The sequence below is a fragment of the Gambusia affinis genome, linkage group LG20 (genome assembly GCF_019740435.1).
Source record: "Gambusia affinis linkage group LG20, SWU_Gaff_1.0, whole genome shotgun sequence".
NCBI lineage: Eukaryota > Metazoa > Chordata > Actinopteri > Cyprinodontiformes > Poeciliidae > Gambusia > Gambusia affinis.
The window spans coordinates 2,067,344-2,088,006 of NC_057887.1; the positions used below are offsets into that span (position 1 = coordinate 2,067,344).

Sequence of the window (20,663 nt, forward strand, 5' to 3'; positions counted from 1 at the left end):
CCCAGCAATGGTGAGAAAATCACACAGTTCTGTTAGGCTTTCTGTAGGCAGTGTGCACAAAAGTCCGATTATCTCCAACTGTAACGCCTCTACCTCTGTTGACTCTGTCGTGTTTTTAAGAAAACTGCGCTGAGTCGAACTGTATCATCGTTATCAGTTTATTCCCAGATCACCAAACATCCAGCATAGACTTCATTACCACAATCAGCATCACCTGGACTACTTAAGCCTGTCGCCTTATGACGTCACCACAGGTGGCCATTTGTAGTCTTTAACTATGCATAACATTAACACCACATCTCCCCTCTCTAGAATCAATGGGTGGACTACCATTGATTCAACAGACCTTAGAGGATTATTCTGCCTCTATAGCTGGAAGGTCTGTTTCTACCTAGAGCTAGAAGAAAAAGCTACAATAAATAGAAATACATATTTAAATTTTTAGCATAACATTTACATCAATCATTTCATTTCCCTTAGCTACAAATTCAGTCTATCTGGTTTCACAACCCGTCTCCCAAACCTGGTTCTAGGAGTAGGTGAAAGTTCAGGAAAGCTCTGCTGTGAAGATTCCTCAGAACTTGGTGGAACTTGTTCTGCAACAACATCACCTTCCGGTACTTCTGGCTCTGTCGAAGGTTCCATGGTAACCAAATGACGACGATTTCGCCTAATCAATCCATGTGGTCCTTCCACAATGTATGACCGTGGAGTAGAATGACTGGTAACCACTGCTCCGCTTATGCCTTGATCTTTAATCCACACGCCTTGTCCTGGAGTAAGTTTACTAAGAACTCTTGCTCTGTGGCGTGCATCATATCTCTCTGCATCCTTTAACCTTCTCTCCTTTTCTTTTTGAGCAATGATCTTACTTTTTGGAAGAACTGGCCTCAACAAAGATGGAAGTGTTGGCACAGTCGTGCGAAGCCTTCTTCCCATAAGGAGCTCTGCTGGACTGTACCCATTCCAAAGTGGTGTTGCTCTGTAGGCGAGTAAGGCTAGATATGGATCAGCTGCTTTCTTCAACAAGTTCTTTATGGTTTTAACTGCACGTTCAGCTTCCCCATTACTTTGTGGATATCTTGGGCTACTTGTAATATGGCTAAATCCATACAACTTAGCAAATGTAGCAAAAGTAGCACAGGAAAACTGAGGACCATTATCTGTGATCATTACTTCTGGAATGCCGTGACGTGCAAACATAGATTTCAGGTGAGGAATCACATCTACTGATCTTGTGGGACTTAGTTGAGCAATTTCCACAAATCTTGATGCATAATCCACAACCAGAATATAATTTTTCCCTTGCAAAGTAAACAGATCAGCCCCAAGTTTTTGCCATGGTCTGTCTGGATACTGTGATGGCATCAATGGCTCTGTGGGATTTTCTCTCTCTCTGTTGCAGGTGTGGCATTTTAGAACCAGTTCTTTTAGCTGCTGGCTCAGTCCAGGCCACCACACTGACTGCTGTGCTCGTTCTCGGCATTTCACCACTCCCTGATGTCCCTCATGTAGTTTCATGAGCACATCATTTCTCATAGTTGAAGGAATAACAAGTCTTTCTCCTTTTAACAAAAGACCATCATTCACTGTAAGAAATGCCTTTTCAGCCCAATACAGTCTGAGTGCTGGTTCACTGTTGTAATGTGTAGGCCATCCTTCCTCACACAGCTGCATCACACGTGCACATATACTGTCCCTTTTCAGCTCCTGTCTCAGCTCTTCAAGGTAGCCAGTGCTTGCAGGCAGGTTTTGGATCACATTATCTACATAAATATTTGAATCTTCAACCAACTTTGTTTCAGTTGTTGATAAGTTTTCTAACATAGGGGCACGTGACAGTGTGTCAGCTGTCCACAGATGTTTCCCTGGCACATATGAGATGGAATAGGAATATCTCATGAGACGCATTCTAAAACGCTGAATACGTGGCGGAAGATCATCTAACATCTGGGAACTCAAAAGACTCAGAAGTGGTTTATGATCTGTCTCCATTTGGAAATGTTTGCCAATGAGATAATTACTGAATCTTTCACAAGCCCAAGTAAGACTTAAAGCTTCTTTTTCCACTTGTGCATATCTCTGCTCAGTCTGTGTTAGAGATCGTGACACATATGCAACAGGTCTCCACTCCTGACCCCACTTTTGGAGCAGCACACTCCCCAGACCATAAGCTGACGCATCTGCCGAAACTTTACATTCCCGGTTTGTATCATACATGGCTAACACTGGCGGGGATGAAAGCAACTCCTTCAGTTCTTGAAATGCTCTAGCTTGATCAACTCCCCATATCCAACAGTTTTTCTTTGACAAGAGATCCCTCAAAGGCTTGTCTCGCTCTGCCAACTGTGGAATAAACCTCCCCAGCTGGTTAACCATTCCAAGGAAACTTCTTAGTTCACTCACATTTCTTGGTTCTTTCATTTTTCTCACAGCTTCTGTTTTATTTGGATCAGGACTAACTCCATTAACAGAAATAATATGACCCAAAAATGTTACACTCTGCTTTGAAAGATCACATTTATCAATGTTCAGTGTAATACCGGCTTCTTGAATCTTTCCAAGAACGGTATGCAGACGAGCATCATGCTCTTCCTGTGTTCTCCCCCACACCAACACATCATCCATGTGACAAACTACACCATCTAATCCCTCCGTAACCTCTGTTACCATTCTGTTCTGGAAATGCTCAGGGGCAGAAGCAATACCGAAGGGTAGCCGTTTAAAATAATAACGACCAAAAGGTGTAATAAAAGTTGTATATTTTGCAGTATCTTCCGTTAAAGGGATCTGCCAGAACCCCATATTAGCATCTAATTTACTGAAAATGTTAGCTCCTGCTAGCTTACCGAGTGTTTCATCTACAGAGGGAAGAATATACTTCTCTCTGCACACAGACTCATTCAGCTTGGTGAGGTCAACACATATGCGTACAGCCCCTGTCTTTTTAGGAACAACCACCATTCCTGAGCACCAATCAGTTGGCTCCTCAACTCTACTGATCACCCCCAAACTTTCCATCCGGGACAGTTCTTGCTTGACTTTGTCCATCAAAGGAAGTGGAATCCTTCTGGGTGTCTTTAATGAAAATGGTTGAGCTCCTGGTTTCAGTTTGATGGCATAAGGCTGTTTCACCTCTCCCAAGCCACTGCATAGCGTTGGATAGCTAGTTTTTAATGTTTTAGCAGTTATCTCATTTAATCTAGCTACAAGCTCCAGCTTCTGAATGGCTGGTCTACCCAAAAGTGCAGTTTGCAGGTGTCTCATAATATACACACTTTCTTGTATCTCTTTTTCTCCTTTTTTCATTAAGATCTCAGCAACCCCCACAATATCCAGTGCATTTCTCCCTGGTCCCAGTAGCTGCCTGGTAGCTTTTTTCAGAAGGGGGGAACTCTTGTCTCTATAGATGTCTTTGTACATGGCGTATGGCAGGACCGTAACATCAGCACCAGTGTCAATCTTAAATGAGATGTTTCTTTTATTTATTTCAACATTCACCCTCCAAGATTCATCTCCCTTTGTAATACTGCCTAAAAACAAAGAGTCATCTTTTTCAACAGCATGTACAGTCTTGAGCGTTCTACACACCCTCTTATAATGTCCCTTTTTCCCACATAAATGACATTTTTCCCCATTTGCTGGACAGTCAAGTTTGGGATGGGATGGAGAGCAGCCACACTTATAACATTGAGAAATCTCCCTTTTATTATTTGTAGTAGTGTGCAACTTAGGTTGGTATTTAGCCTTGGCATGCTTAGCACTGCTTTTGTACACCCTGTCGACAGATTTTCCATTTTCTGTCTCCGATCTGATGCCACTACGCAGACAGGATTGCTGCCGTTTCACCTCTTCACTTTGTCTCGCCGAATTAATGGCCTTTTCCAGTGTCAAATCTGGGTCGAGCTGCATACGCTCAGATAATCTTTTATCCTGCAATCCCACCACCAGTCTGTCACGAATCAGTTCATCATGTAGCGCTCCATAACTACAATGTTCTGCTAGCGCATACAGTGAAGTAACAAAGGCATCTACGGTTTCATGCTCCTCTTGTTTGCGCATGTTAAACCTGGCTCGCTCGTAAATGACATTTTTCTTTACAACGAAGAAAGCTTGAAATCCATCACGAACTCCTTGATACGTGTTTCTTTGGTCAGTTGGTAATGCTAATCCTCGCAGAACATCATCTGCCTCGTCTCCCATGCAATAAATGAGCGTGTTAACTTGATTCTCCTGAGAACTAGAATTCAAGTTACTTGCCAAACGAAACCGTTCGAATCGCCGTATCCACTTGGCCCACTCCTGCGGCTTTGTGAAGTCGAAAGATTCCGGCGGCTGGATGCTGAACGTTGCACATGGACCAGCAGAAGCGACTCCCTGTACGTTGTCATCAGCCATGTCTCCAGTAGAATTGCAGCCTCCGATGATTTACAGCACTCCTGACACCATGTCGTGTTTTTAAGAAAACTGCGCTGAGTCGAACTGTATCATCGTTATCAGTTTATTCCCAGATCACCAAACATCCAGCATAGACTTCATTACCACAATCAGCATCACCTGGACTACTTAAGCCTGTCGCCTTATGACGTCACCACAGGTGGCCATTTGTAGTCTTTAACTATGCATAACATTAACACCACAGACTCCATCTTTGTTGCGAAAGCTGATCAGCGTTCTGTTGTAGCAGTAATTTGTTTGCTAAACCTTGGTTGCAGCACTCCTGGCACCTTAGGTTAACCTCAGATTACTGTTGCCGTCGGTTACAGAAACTCAGACTGCTACACAGTTGTCCAGTAGATGTTCTCGGCCTGGATAAGTAAGTTAAGGGGGAGCTGAATGAGAGCTGGAGACGTCTGATCCTAGCAGAAGTCAATCTTTGTCTCACTCAATCCCAGCGGTGCCTCCAAAATGTTACGCCCCTTAGGAGTAAGAACTCTGTAGGGGAATAATGAAAACACGGACACAATGTTACTACTTTCGTCTCCAGTGTTGTAATAGTAATATTTCAAAACAGTTTCAGACATTACACTGTCACATATTGAGTCAACATTACACACATTCCGGTTATGCCAACACAGTAAAACAAACCGAACACACAAGACGCAGCTAACCAGGAGGTTAAGGTGAATATAGTAGCTCTTAGACTATAGTTATCACAGTCACCACAACGCTCCCTGTTCATTAAAAGAATGTAATCGATAGCTTTAAAGTTACACCTTATAAATAAGAACTTTACCTGTAGGGGAATAATGAAAACACGGACACAATGTTACTACTTCGTCTCCAGTGTTGTAATGGAGGAGCAGAACCGTTACATTAACGTTCCCCTACATTCGATCAGACAAAACCAACCGAAACCCGAACGATTAACAAACTGTCATAACTGAAAATCTAAAAGGTTGAACTTTTCAAGAATTATAAAAAACAAACATAGCCGGAAAAGTAACATTAAAGAAAATACATTGTTTTTAGACTTCATTAAACTTAGGCTACCCTTTAGCATATCTGTCTGTAGCACCGAACTTGAAAGACCAAAACAATCGATCGCAGATCACTAGATCTTGTTTTCGCTTTTAGTTATCTAAAATAGTTTTATAACCACTACACAAGCAGACCTTATGTAGGTAGTTGTTTCACAAATGCAAATTACGACATGATTCTACATTTTTTCCCCTCAACTTGATCTGAAAATACGGGTTTGTCATTTATTGTGACAGTGTCATTTACTATTATACTCAATATGTCTTGTGAAGCTACATTTTTGTGCTTATTTTGTTTTCTTCTAAATTTTAAATCAGATCTGCGATCCCTTTTTTGAAGCAAAGTAGAATAACTTGTTGAACTTTCTCCAAAAGTAGTTATTCCATTTTTTTGCAGTAGGTTGTATCTCTATGTGTACATACCATATACAAAAAGTAGACCTAGAATCGCATAACCTCAAACATCAGGGTGAATGTTATCCACAGAATGCCTTTATATCCCAATGGTGAACAGAACTAAATGTTGCATCTGCAAACAATGTGGCTGTGTGGGAGGGAGCCCATGGAGTAAAGTCTGAAAGTGATGGAGGCCCTAATAACAGGATGTTTATAGCCTCAGGAAACACTGCCAGAGCAGAGCGACCACGAGCAGTCAGCAACCACGGCTGGAAACTCGAGTGAAGAGGAAACGCAGGGCGAGCCAGGTTTCCCCCAGATATGCCAAATATAACCTCTCTGACAGCCGTTTGGTTTACACGCACGCACACACACACTACAGTACCTGCCCAGGTTAGATCAGGTGGATGTAGCAGCATGATGTCAGATCCTCTTTTAATACATAATGCAGCAGAGGTTAAAATGACTGTCTGCAGGTGACACCAAACACCTGCAGACAGGTTTGTGATAAAATACTGTTTATTGATAAAGTACTGTAGCTATCATATATTACTCCACTAGAATTTGGTGCTGACCTCATCATTGTTGACATTGTTGCTTTAAATTTTGTAGCAACAATTGCAAACAGATGTTTTCAGTTTGCAATGGAATTGTTCCTTCCAAACTCTAAAAGATGCAATACCTGTTATTTATAGCAATTAAATGATGAAGTCAGACATCATCCAAAGCAAACATGCAGTTATATATTTAAGCATTTTTTTGTTGAGAGGCTACACAATCAGTGACTTGTTAGGATCCCGAGTTGTTCAGTTGTTTTGGAGTTTGATTTATTTATCCTAGTTTGATTATTCTGTCTTAATCTTTTCTTTGATCAGATCAATCTTGTTTCTGTTTTGCTTTACTTCAGTTCTTCTTAATGTTCCTAGTTATGTTCATTTCTTGTTTCAACTCATTTTTAGTTTCTCTAATCTAATTGTTTTTTTGTGAGTCTAGTCATTCCCCAGTGTTAGAATTGTTTCCTTGTTCCCGCTGTACTTTGCCTCGCCCCCTGTGCTACCTTCTCTCTCTCTTTCTCTCTCTTTCTCTCCTCAGTCTGCCTCCTGCTCTCCCCTCACAGCTGCAACTTGTTTGCTCATCAGCAGTCAGTCTTTTGTCAGCATTCAATTTCCCCAATATTTAAGCACCTCATCCTCAGTCACTCCTTGCTGAATTTTCTCATCTACTCCTGTTGTTCTTCAACTGAACTTTTCCAATCATTTTGACCACTCAAAGTGCTTTACACTAGAGTCACATTCACCCATACACACACCAATGACATGTGGCAGGAGAAAGCTGGAATCAAACTTACAACCTTCCGATCACAAGACGACTACTCTACCCACAGAGCCACAGTCACCCCAATTAGTCACCCCAATTTATTTGATAAATAAATGATTTTGAACAGGGTTTAATGGATCAGTACCAGGGATTTACCAGCTCTTTCACACCTTGCTCTCAAACATGGTGGACAAGAACCATCATCGGTGAGGACAGAAGTGCACAGATCCAGCTGGAGCTCTGGCAGAGGGAGGATCAGGATGGCTGGTGTCTGGCACTGCTTCTGTAGAGTCTTGGTGCAGGGAGGAGGCCGGGACTCCTGCTGTGACCCAGGGGAATGTCTGGGAACAGGGTAGAGTTTCTGAGCCAGCCAGTTTAAAGGGCTTCTGTCTGGGAGTCACATTTATTCACAGCTTTTCTTTCAAGGTGGGGGATAGAGAACAAGGGGGCCACGTCTATTTCTGCTTGCAGCGTAAGTGAAGGAAAAGGTGGAAATTTGAGCAAAATTATTTAAATGTAATTGTCTAAAACTTACCTAAAACCAAGAACATCATGAAAAAAAGAAGAAATACCATTTGATTTTAAAAACTTCCAAATTCTTAGTAAAAAGAAAAACAAAATCCCATTACTACACTATTAGTAGGGACCATTTCAGAATGTAACAGGGATGTTCCTGCACTGGATAAAATTACAGTTCTGCTTGATGGGTGTCATTCCTGCTGTTAGATATTTGTAATCCTATCACGATACTGAAGACAGGCAGGAATAGTTACAGTATCTGTGGCTGAGTCGTTTGAGGTGAGGACCTCATTTAACCGGAGCAAATGTTAAAGGCCATATATTAAACGTAGAGAGCTTTTTCTCAGAAAGCCAGAAAATAATCTGAAGGAATGTATGTTTTACACAGGGAGAGAATAGATTTGGAAATGCTTCTGCATTTATAGTTTTCCTATTACAGCTGAGATCGCAGCAGCTGGTGCAATTCAATGATCTAAAAGTTTAAAGTTGAGTATTTACAAAGTAATTCTATTTGGTAGAGCTGTTGCCTTGCAGCAAGAAGGTCCTGGGTTCGATTCCCGGCCCGAGATCTTTCTGCATGGAGTTTGCATGTTCTCCCTGTGCATGCATGGGTTCTCTCCAGGTTCTCCGGCTTCCTCCCACAGTCCAAAAAACATGACTGTCAGGTTAATTGGTCTCTCTAAATTCTCCCCAGGTGTGAGTGTGTGTGTGAATGGTTGTTTGTCCTGTCTGTTTTCTGTGTTGCCCTGAGACAGACTGGCAACCTGTCCAGGGTGAACCCGCCTCTCGCCTGGAACATTAGCTGGGGATAGACACCAGCAACCCTCCCGACCCCATTAGGGACAAGGGTGAACAGAAAATGGATGGATGGATGGAATTATTTCACTACTGCCACCATAATGGAATGCAGCCTGGACAAAGTCCACCAGAGCAAATATGTTAAGGAAAGACCCCTGTGCTCCTCCCCATTTGAATCTCATTGTTTTGATTCAGGCTGAGAGCTCATTATGTAACCCAGCTCTGGTGTCAACTTGATGATGAGGAAGATGATAATAGCAACGATGATGAGACAGATCATATTAGCCTTTAAAGATTCCTAAACTAGCATCACAAATAGTTTCATCCCCATAAGGAGGAATGGACTGAATAAGTGGAGCAGGTCCAAAAATAGGAGCTGTCCGGTGCCATTCAGTAAATGATGATGATGATGATGATGATGATGATGATGATGATGATGATATACGATTAGATTGAAACATTCCAAATTAACTGTTTTATACATATATATATATATATATATATATATATATATATATATATATATATATATATATATATATATATATATATATATATATATATATATATATATATATATAACTATCTACAGATATATCTATATTTAGACATATCTATATCTAGCTATATCTATATCTATGTATATATATAGCTATATATATATGTATATATATAGATATATACATATATCTATATATATGTAGATGTATAAATATATGTTGTCCTCTTGCATAATAAATATCGTCCTTTGTCACATCGCAAATCAAGCTGGTAGAGAAACAGGTTTCATTGGGCCTAAATGGTCCTTCCTTCACTGCAGGCCTGAAATAAAACTCACTTGTGAATAAAAGAAATGAGAAATTTCCTCTTCCTCTGACTTCCATACAATTTATGTGTCAAAGTCATTATGGAAAGTCAAACATTATTCCTTTAAATTTAAGCACATAAAAACAGAAACCATATAGACCCATGCAAAAAACTTTAATATTACTGAAAAGTCCATTTATTTCATGAACTTTATCACTTAGTGAAACACATTATGTAGAATAATTACACACAGGAAGCACTGATTCCTTTGTGTGTCTAACATTTGAGCTAGTAATGATGATTTTCTACTCACAGTTGATGAAAGCATTACATTTAAAATTTGAATATTACATCAGACAAATAAAAACCTACCTTTAACAGCAGAAATGTGTATGTAATGAAAAGTATGTTTAACGTCTGCTTAAAAGCTGTTATTGTATATTTATTGAATAAGACTGTAGATTAGAAATGTGATGCTTTAGATTTCGTAGTTGTTCTCTTTTAAAAATTATGTTTTAACTGCTTCAATCCTGTCATAACAGCTGCATCTTCCTGACATGATACTGTCGGAAAGATGTTCTATATAATAAGTCTCCCAAACTGTCATTTGAAGTTAATATGAAGACATTCGGTTCCAAAAGAGTCTATAATTCACCTTTATTTTATAGTTCAGTAAAAGGCTTGTTGAAAGGCACAACTAATGAAGGATCCAGACTAATACTGTTGGGTCTGTCTGAATATGTGAACCACCTCTTGATACAACTCTAGGCCTCAGATCGCTCTTCACTCTGCGAGTAGCAGCTCAGACCAACAGGCTGCTCACACAGTGTGTTTTACCCAAATCAGCAGCGTTTATTATTAGCCTGATGCAATATCAAGCACTTTCGCTTGGGCCCACACTTGGCCTACCATTTAAGCATCTTCATTTATGTACTTATAAATAGAACGGCTCTGTCTACTTGACACATTTTTTCAAGCCGACTTCTTCGCACACAGTGTTCATTACATGGCCTATGCATCATATTTCGGCCGAGCGGAGCATATATAAGGCGGTGTGAGCGGCTGGGGTGTTCACTGCAGTCGGCAGATTCATCTCAGCGAATCCTCTCTAGTCTTAGAGATAACCTCGAGGTGAGTTTCACTGGAGGGCAGCAGACCTGTAGGCGAATGTGGCCTCCGGTTCAAAGGGTGTTCCTTCGTAAAATGGGATACAAATCAAAATGAAGGGCCACAGAGGTCTGTTTCTTGAACATCAGGAGCCCGGTGCCTGACTTTGGACTGGAAAAGAAACAAAATAGGGGGGAAAAAAACTCAACCTGTTGAGACCAAAGAAGATTTGATCGTTTCTCTTGGAGGGTTTGGTTTTGGAAAAACCTGGACAACCTGAAATGATCTTTTTGTTTTCTTGGATTACTTACTGATCCGGACCACCGTAGATGCTGAAGATTACTTGTAGTTGTGTACACTCAAAGTTGTAAACTCAAAGTACATTGAGATGTTCTTTGGTCCAGACTTAATCTATTTGAATGTGTTTGATGTTCCCAAAGCTGTTGTCTTGGACTGATGGTTTTTCTTCTGCTCTTCTTCCTCAGTTAAAAATGGCATTCGCCGGATTTCTGAGTGATGCTGACATTAGTGCAGCCATTGCAGCTTGCCAAGGTAAACCAAGCAATAAAACTGTCAAGTAATTTTTTTTTTCACTTTCTTTAAGCTTCTGAGAAGGCTGTCCATGTTAGTAGACCTGTTATACAAGGCAGAAGATTTAAAATATTATTTCAACCATCAAGTTAAAAGGCTGCAGCTTTTAAAAACACTGAAAAAGATGCAAAACTAACATTGTGGCTAAGCCTTTTTTTACGTCTGGCTTAGCATCTGACTGATGCTGAGACAGAATTGTTACAAGTAAATACTAGTGCTTGCAAACAGAAACCTGTGCACCAGCAGCAGGGTTGTGTTGAAGCATTTCTTGACTTTCTGATGTGATCCTCCTCTCTGTCTCCTCACAGCCGCTGACTCCTTCAAGCATAAGGACTTCTTTGCCAAGGTCGGCCTGGCTGCCAAGTCTGCTGATGACGTCAAGAAGGCCTTCGCCATCATTGACCAGGACAAGAGCGGCTTCATTGAGGAGGAAGAGCTGAAGTAAACAATCTCTCTAATCTCTCTTTAGGCTTTAGCTTTTGAAGGTTTACGATATGGACTGTCTCAATGAGGGTAAATTCAGAAAGAATGTAACCACAGAAAGTCCAAGAGAAATCATAAAAAATACTTAGAAAATATTTTACTTTCAAGCACAAAAGGCAACAGGAAAGCTCCAGCCGGTAGTCAGTTCAAGGAATAGCAGGATTACCAATTAATTGGTTCCACAAATCGTGTCCTCAATCAAACAGTTTTGTAAAATATTCCCAAGCAAATGAGCTAAGACACTTGTTAGGCACACAATATGTTATATTGGGGCGTGCTCCGGTGGCGTAGAGGTTAGCGCGCCCCACGCTTGGAGGCCCCCAGTCCTCGACGCGGCCGTCGCGGGCTCGATTCCCAGACCCGACGACATTCGCTGCATGTCTTCCCCCCTCCTGTCAGCCCACCATGAAAAAAGGGACACTAGAGCCCACAAAAAGGACCCCCTGGTGGGGAAAAAAAAAAAAACTGTTATGTCACTAAATAAACTTCCCTACTTTTCCTCTCTAGGCTGTTCCTGCAGAACTTCTCTGCCAGTGCCAGAGCTCTGACTGATGCTGAGACAAAGACCTTCCTGCAGGCTGGTGACTCTGATGGTGATGGCAAGATCGGAGTTGATGGTGAGGAAGCGCCTCCTTAATCAAACCCATTTGGACTAATGAGGCGTGAAAGCTGAAACAATACCTTCCTTGTCTTCTCCATGCAGAGTTTGCTGCCATGGTCAAGGGTTAAATGGACAAACTGACCAACATCTGGCTTCACAACTCTAAAGAAACAACATGAGCCAAAGACATCCTCTTCCTCTCTTCTCCTCTTCCCATTCACTCTACCCCTTGTAGACTCTGCAACACTTTTATATATTTGACCTCTGACCCCCTGACCAGACGAACAACTCTTTCTCTCTCTCAGGCCGTGCTCACCCCAGTGCTATCCACGATGAATGTACCTGACTAAATGTATGGCATGGCTGACTTGTGTCTCTCTCTCTCTCTCTCTCTCACTCCTGTCGTCGTTTTACTGTGTGGGATTTGAATGCTGTGAGATCAACAATGATGCACTTTTATGGAAAACGGACGGACGATGAGACAATAAAGGTTCTTTTTCAATAACAACGTTCTGAAACTGGTTTTTAATAGGCTGTTGAGGTAAAACTGATAATGCACAGGCTGGACCAAGACCAATCCATCCATCCATCCATCCATCCATCCAAATACTGTTTGCAACGAGACAGAGTACCCAGAGAGAACCAACACATGCACAGGGAGAACATCAAACTCCATGCAGAAAGAACGACTTGAGGCTGGGATTTGAACCCAGGACTTTCTACCTGAAGGGCAGCAGCGCTATACCAGCTCATCCAAATTTCAGTTCGCTTAGGAAAAATGCACGAGAGAAAACTGGGGTCTATATGGGTAGATGGAGCGCTGTCAAGAAACTGACCTCAAACAGACTCAATTGAATCTTAGAAAGTTAAACACTTTTAGTTTTAAACTTTAAGAAAAATAAGTAATTCGTAACAGTCTGAATCAATCATTTTACTAGCTAAAAGGTTTTGCTAAAATCTTAAGTAAGCTTTGAAAAGTTGGGAGGTTTGCAACTCCTGTAAGGTTAAAGTCCTATCAGTCATAACAATAGTGGTATGATACAAGCTAATTACAAACAATGCTAATGATTGTAGATATGTTTCACACATGGAGCAGATTAGGAATCATGAAGCATCTGGTGATGACATGTTGGTTTGAGGGGCCCCACATGAGAATCTGCTTAGGGCCCCTAACAGGCTTGGACCAGCCCTGCTCACAGTCCACAGATCTGTTACTCTAATTTCCCTTAAATGAAGGACTGAATTTGTAGATATGTAATAAATCATCTTAAACATTATGAAGTCATAAGAACAGTACATGAAGCACATCCAGCCATACCCTGAATCAGTAAAGATAGATACCAAATAGTTATGGGATTATTTTCAGGAAGGCCACTGTGTGCCATGTAAGACATAACAATCATATTTGTTCTTCCAACTTGAATGAGTCACAAAGGGGACGAGCAAATTAGATTTGAACTGGGAACACAGAGAGCTCTTTGAGAGTGACACATAAATTCTCTCTGCCATAAAGTTATGAGGAAGTAATAAGGAAGAGTCAAGGTCTGCTCTACACAGAGTCATTCTGAATCCCCTAGTATAAGAAGTACAAAGTCAGCACATTGCCTACTTTAGAACTTCAATTCTATATCAGAAGTGTGGACAAGCTCTGCGTTAATGTAAAATAGCCACCAGAGGGTGCTAGTAAGTCACCTACATTTTAAATTGGTAGATTTTTTTTTTCCAAAATAAATATAAAGACTAAAAATTCACACATTTAGTCATTTTTATTTTTTCCATTGGATGATATTAAGAGTTAAGTGCAAGATTTAGGAAATAGATTTAAAAAAGAATTCATTTAGAACGCAATAACAAATGAAAGTTGGAGGTGGAGTGGGGGAAACAGGATTTATTCCCCTGATTCTCATTAGAAAAGCAGTTTTGTTCCTCCCAGCTGCTGCCATTACTGCTGACTACAGTCTCCAGGGACGGCGGAGCGTCAGATGGTTTGACAAGTTTCCCCTGGCAGGCAACAAGATCATCAGTTTAAGTGACCAGACTTTGGCATGAAAGCATCTTAGATCCCACTCTATTTTCTGAACATACACCAGCATTTAAATAATGTAATTTCTTAAATTATGAAAATACAATTTCAATATTTTAAATGTGTCTAAAATATTAAGCTGCTCTTTCTGGAGCAGTTGTGATCTGGCTTTTCCCACTGCAGCAGCATTTTAATCTGCATCAGAAAGTTAAAGGGGCTGTATCATGTGAAAAACACTTTTTGGAGCTTTACATCATGTTATAAAGTTCTTCCCTCATCAAAAACATACCTGGGGTGTTGCTTTGAGAAATCCTTTAATCTCCATGGCAACCATTCAGCTGTGCAATCTGCTCGGGTGGAGCTAGCCCCGCCTTCAAAACGCAGCTCCTCCTCACTGCCGCCCTATCCCACAACTCCCCCACTCAGCTCCTTCACACTAGCAAGCAGCAATTAGCAAAAAGCTGGTGAATCTGCACATCTTATTGTTATTTAATTTTGCTTTCGGATTAATAAAGTACTTTTGAATTTAACTGAATCTGCTGATCTCATTATAGGAGCAACGCTGGTAAAAACGTTGTTAAAGGGTTAATAAAGGAGCCATGTTTTGATGACTTCCCGAAGGAGGAGTTTCAGGAAAGGCAGAGAAATAGACAAAAAAAGACACAGAGGCCAAACCTCAAGGTGCTAAATTACAAAGCCAAATTTATTTTAAGTCATGTTTGAAATACAGCATTTGTGCAATAACTGAAGGTTAAATACTTACTTGATTGTGCTATAAAATAGCATTATGTGTCTGGAAAATTTAAAGATTTATGGCACTTGTAGGATGATGGGAATGGATGTCTGAAGTGATTACTATAATACAGGAAACTTATGGAGAAATACTGATACAGGAGCACACCAGGACACAGGGTCATAGAAGCAATGACTCAAGGATTCTACACACAGCCTCACTTCACAGCAGCCAGGCAAAGAGGTTAAGATCTTTTATTTTAGTAGTGTGATCCCATGCTGTAAACTTTAGAGAAATCTAACATTTCTTAGAATGGTTGACATTTAGTGAACAGGTAATAATGTAGTTTTCACTTTCCTGCCTTACTTGGAAAGAACCAACGTAATGTAACAAACAGGATCTAATATTCAACACTAAACATACAGCCTGTATTTCTCCACATTTAGGAGATCATTTGCTGAAGGTTCTCGATGCACCTGAACACGGTGAACTCTTTGAACAGAGGGAGGATGGACAGGCAACAAAAGGGAGGGGAGAGATGCTGAGCGCAAAAAAAGTTGATTGGATAAAATCCACCCAGTAGAGTTAAGGGAGTTCGGGGCAGAGGGAGAGCTGGATATAAACAGGAAAGGTTAATAAGACAGGTGAGACACTTGGGAATCCGAGAAGCAGGCTGCTGTGACTGCAGGAGAATCTGATCCCCGGATCCATTAGAAACTCAAGCATCCTTCTGAGCATTGTGACTGGAATATATAAGACAACTGTCAACAGGAAGCAGTTTTAACTACTGCTGCTGCTGCTGCTGCTGCCGCTGCCCTGGAGTTGGACTGAAACAAACGAGTCAACAGTGGTGAGTCCCACAGCTGCACAGGAAGTTGATCAGGTGCAGCATGACATTTATTCTCAGCAGCTTCAGCTGAACTATGGAACTTCATATCTGAAACGTTACCTAGACTTCTTTGTCAACATGCAAATGGATCGAATTAATGTAATAACATGGTAGTTAGCAGCAGAGTGGACAGGTTAGGCTGACTGTTGATTATATAAAAGCTGTTGTTAAAACTGTGACGTTACTTAGAAATGTGTGTTTTTCAGTAAGTTGACTGCTGCTATTGCTTAAGTGCATTTAACTCAAATTATTATTGATAAATTTCACGCATTAAGCATCCAATAACTGGGAACTTCCAGCATGGTCCGAGTCTGTTTTAGTGCATTATATGTGGTTTATATAGAGAATGGATTAGCTAATTAAAAAAGGAAAATTGTCCCAACTGAGCCACTTCATTTTTACCATCTTAAAGGTGCATGGTTCAGTGACATACTATTTTTTAACTCCACATTTTACACCAAAAGATGATGTTGTATTTCTATTTAGTTCAACCTATAACCTCTGCAAATCATTCATTTCATTTCATTTAATTCAGTTTACTTATATTAGAATTCATCTTCAGCCACTTTAAAAAGAGTCATTTCATTTCAGTCATACAAACATTTCAATTAATCCCAGTTATCAAATGGTGCATTAAGTTTAGTACATCATTCAAATTTCTTTAAGAAGTTTTCTATCTGAGACTTGCAGCATTCACTCCTCAAAGTGTGGAAAGTTAATGAGGAAGCATAAATCCAAAAGAATTTATTACAGTTCTAAAACTCTAATAAAATACATCTATAAAATATATTTTTCAAAGCATGTTCAGATGCAAACAGGTCTGTTCTGGGGTCCGGATGTCCACCTAAATACAGCTGAAAGGTTAAAACATAAAAATAGATCCAGAGGAAACACATAGAGCATGAAAGTCCTGTTTTGTATTTTGTGTGCTCATGTTCACAGTTTAATATTTTCTTTTGTATGTTACAGGACCAACATGTCACTCACCTCCATTCTTTCAGCAGAGGCCATTGAAAATGCAGTCAAGGACTGTGAAGGTACCTTGTCTTGAAAATACATCCTCCTGTTAAGTTCAGACAATTGATTATTGTTTGATCAGTAATTCAGCTTGATTTTCCCAACAGGATCAAAAGGCTTGTAAGATTAAGTCAATAGTGATTCAAATAAATACCTCAAAATATGATGCCTCAGTGCTATGCATATCTTAAATACACTTTTCATCTTATAAGAGTTTAATCCTCTCCACACTTTGTTTTATATCAGAGTCTGAAAAGATTCATTCCGTTTGTGGCACCGGACATTTCTGTGGGCTTTTAAAAATGAAAAACAAGAACACAGCCACATGCTGCTTTAATCCTCACAACCAGGTGACTGTCAGGGTCATGACAAACTCTGTGTGTGTGGGCGTGTGTGTGTGTGTGTGTGCGTGCGTGTGTGTGTGTGTGTGTGTGTGTGTGTGTGTGTGTGTCTTTGAGCAGCTCCAGAATCGTTCTGCCATAAGAAGTTCTTCCAGCTGTGTGGTCTGTCCTCAAAGACACCCAAGGAGGTGAGAGATGTGTTCCAGATCCTTGACGAGGACAACAGCGGCTTCATCGAGGAATCTGAGCTCAAGTGGGTAAAAACTCATCTGCGAGACAGTGAACCTGTTATTCCTTAGATACTGACAATCCCAATTAGTACTTCCTGTAGTTCTCAGCCTTAAGGCAATGTTTAGCTATAGTATTTGTTTGGTAAATATGAATAAATTGGCTACTTTGCAGCGCACATGTAACTCGGATTTGGGAATGAAATCTGATAAACAATACATTCAGAGACCCGATTAACTCCAAACAATAAATTAAATTCAATCCAAAATACTTTCTTTGTAAATTAAATGTTTTTGTAACTCATTTTAGGCCGTGTTTCTAAAGAGTAGTTGATGTTGATGGCTGAGGGCAGAAAGCATCTCCTACAGCAGTCTGTATTACTGCAGTTCAGAAGAACCCTCTGACTGAAGCCACTCTGACATTCTGAAACAATCTCATTAAGAGGAAACTCTGGATTGTCAGTAATTTTCTTAAAGGATGAGATTACTCTATTTGGATGCCTTTTATTCTCTCAGTTACCATGACAACATCTTCACTAATGGAGATTGCATGACACTGTGTGAAGAAAACACAGAGTGACATACGAATGCTGCACAACTTTGAGCAAATTCTAAATGTAAGGCAGCCAATTTGGACTTTGACTTTTGGGTTGGAGAGAAAACTTGGAATTCCCAATCAAAATTCAGGCTTTTAGGAAACGTTCTGTTAATTTCTCAAACCTGGACATTTCAACTTCTCAAGTAAAAACAAAACAGCTAACTCAACCACAGCCTTCAGTCAGTCAAGAACAGCCAGAGGAGGAGAATGTTCTTTCTTTTTGTAGTTTCATAACATAACACCACAAGTTGAATAATTCCTTGTCTTGCTGCAATGTTGGTAAGTTAACATGCTTCAAGTTTTTGGAACTTGAAAAACTTACCATTTACAGACATGTTTAATAACCAACGATTTTAAACTTTGTCTTAAGTAAAAGTAAACTGCATAAGATAGAAAACAAAAATTCAATACAAGTCAGACACCAGGATAAGCACTCTTGTTATATTTTGTTGTATAATTCAGCCTCTCCGAGCTCAGTGATGAGTGTTTCAATGTCATGTTTTTATGTGTGTGTGTGTGCGTGTGTGTGTGTGTGTGTGTGTGTGTGTTTGTAGGTTCTTCCTGCAGCGGTTCGTCCCTGGGGCACGGACCCTGAGCGATGCAGAAACCAAGAAATTCGTCTCATCAGCTGATGAGAACAGCGACGGCAGAATTGGAGCGGATGGTTGGTGTCTCATTTTTCACATCGTCCAGGTTTAAAATGACAGGAAGCGCTGACTCCATTAACTCTCCCATCATAGAGCTAAAATTAAAAAAACAACAACATCCAAGCAAATTTATAACACTAAATTTGCTTGGATGTGTTACACCTTAGTGACATTAAGGTTTTCCACATTTTTGATAATTGAATTGAATTCAATTACAAGGTGTGTCCAAACTTTTGGTCTGTACTGTATGTCTGTTGCAGGACTTGAAATGTTGATGTTTGCAGACATTCCCTTTCCAATCTGACTGACCTTGAGCTATTTTGCAAAGAATTGACAAACAATGTGGTTTCTAGATGCACAAAGCCAGTTTTCAGATTTTTACTTGCAAATAGTTTAAACTATACGTTATTTTCTTTACACTTTACAAAATACATTGAGGTTTATGGTCAATTTTCTTAAGACGTTCACATGCAATTCCTCATCACTGTGCATGGATTGAGGTTAGAGGAGGAATATGCATTTTAAACAGTTTGAAAAATAAACTGAACTTGACCACATTGTTAGATATATCAGAATTGTTATGTATAAATGAACGTTGTATGAATGAATTTTGTGAAATTTGTTGAGATGACATGTATTTTGAAATGAAGCTAATTAAATTTACTTGAACTGTAAAAAAACAAACTGAATTGGAGGGAGGCGTAAAAACAACAGCATCATGTGCATAGGACAAGTTAAGACATACTAGTTTTATGCTGTCAGGCTGTCAGAGGCCATGTGCATAATTACATTAGAGACAAAAAAAATTTTGTCTTGTGGCTCATTTAATTCAGATGTTGAATACAACTTAACTGTGGTTAACTCAATATGCTTCACTTTTCTCCAGAATTCCAGACAATGGTCCTGTCCTGAGGTCTACCAACAGAAAGAAGCCTCTGGTCATTCCCCCGACCTCTGGAGTCTTCTGATAGGAGCGTCCATTCCCAGGAATTTCAAATGTTTTCTATTTCAATCTGTGTGTGCTCATGATTTTTAAATGACCTTACATCTCCTTTTCAAGACTCCAAGCTTTAGGATGTCTTTTCTCTTTGTCCGTTGTTTGTTGTTTATGCACATTCAGCCTGTAACAAAGAATGAAATAAATAAACATCTGGAAGCATATATGTGCATAGCTTTCATTCATTGATTTATTTTCCACACCCACCAGGTGTAACAATCAGACATCAGGCAAAATTTTAGATTAAGTTTGATATTATAGACAGGTCAACACAGAGATACTCTGTACCAACGAGCCTGCAGGTTGTCCAACAGTATATATGGTACCAGGGAACACAGAAGTCATGTCAGAGTATCTTCTAGGTTCTCAAACCTTTCTGACCTATTCATCTGACCTTTTAGTAATTCAATGCAAGCTATGATAACTAACTATTTTTGGTTAAATGTCTTGATGTGAAGAAAGACCATATTTCTTAAGTAGGTAAATACACAAACATACATGTGCACAAACAGTAATATTGCAATTGTTTGGAAATTATGTGTATTTTAAAGCTCCCACCTGTGGTGTTCTTTTTTTTGATAAATAATATACTGAGAAAAAAATAACACATCTGGAGAATGAAGAAAAAGTCCTCCCCTTCAAGAAAATACAAGACATTTTAATTGCATAGAATAAAATGGTTGTGTCTCACTTGTGTGCACTTGGGTTAATGTCATCGAAAAAGATGCAGGAAACAAACCAGTTAGCATTAGTTAGCAGTATGATGGAGGAGCAACATTTGAGTATTTCTGGCACAGATTCTGATGCAGTTACAATTGATTTGAGTTGGGGTGCTGTGGTGGCGCAGGGGCAAAGCACAACCCACATATTGAGGCCTTAGTCCTCGTGGCGGAGGTTGCAGGTTCGATTCCCAGCCTACCGATATTTGCCGCATGTCTTTCCCCTCTCTCATTACCCTGCTACTTTCAAATAAAGGCCACTAGAGCCAACAAAATCTTAAAAAACAATTGATTTGAGTTTTAAGGCATCCAGTCTTATGTTTCTTAGCCACAGTTTGACTTTGATGACCATAAGCCAAAATTAGTCTCTCTA

At 40.0% G+C, this 20,663-nt stretch overlaps 2 protein-coding genes across 2 annotated transcripts; both read left to right on the top strand.

The window, feature by feature from the left end:
• Positions 1 to 10,352: 10,352 nt before the first annotated feature.
• On the top strand, positions 10,353 to 12,607 carry LOC122823676 (parvalbumin beta-like). Its single transcript, XM_044103548.1, has 5 exons — positions 10,353 to 10,448; positions 10,910 to 10,976; positions 11,324 to 11,456; positions 12,006 to 12,115; positions 12,202 to 12,607. The coding sequence occupies exons 2-5, from the start codon at positions 10,916 to 10,918 to the stop codon at positions 12,225 to 12,227; spliced, it is 330 nt and encodes a 109-aa protein (XP_043959483.1). The 5' UTR covers positions 10,353 to 10,448; positions 10,910 to 10,915; the 3' UTR covers positions 12,228 to 12,607.
• A 2,850-nt stretch (positions 12,608 to 15,457) lies between these two features.
• pvalb9 (parvalbumin 9) lies at positions 15,458 to 19,735 on the top strand. Its single transcript, XM_044103549.1, has 5 exons — positions 15,458 to 15,705; positions 16,714 to 16,781; positions 17,223 to 17,355; positions 18,482 to 18,591; positions 19,461 to 19,735. The coding sequence occupies exons 2-5, from the start codon at positions 16,721 to 16,723 to the stop codon at positions 19,484 to 19,486; spliced, it is 330 nt and encodes a 109-aa protein (XP_043959484.1). The 5' UTR covers positions 15,458 to 15,705; positions 16,714 to 16,720; the 3' UTR covers positions 19,487 to 19,735.
• The last annotated feature ends 928 nt before the right edge of the window (positions 19,736 to 20,663 follow it).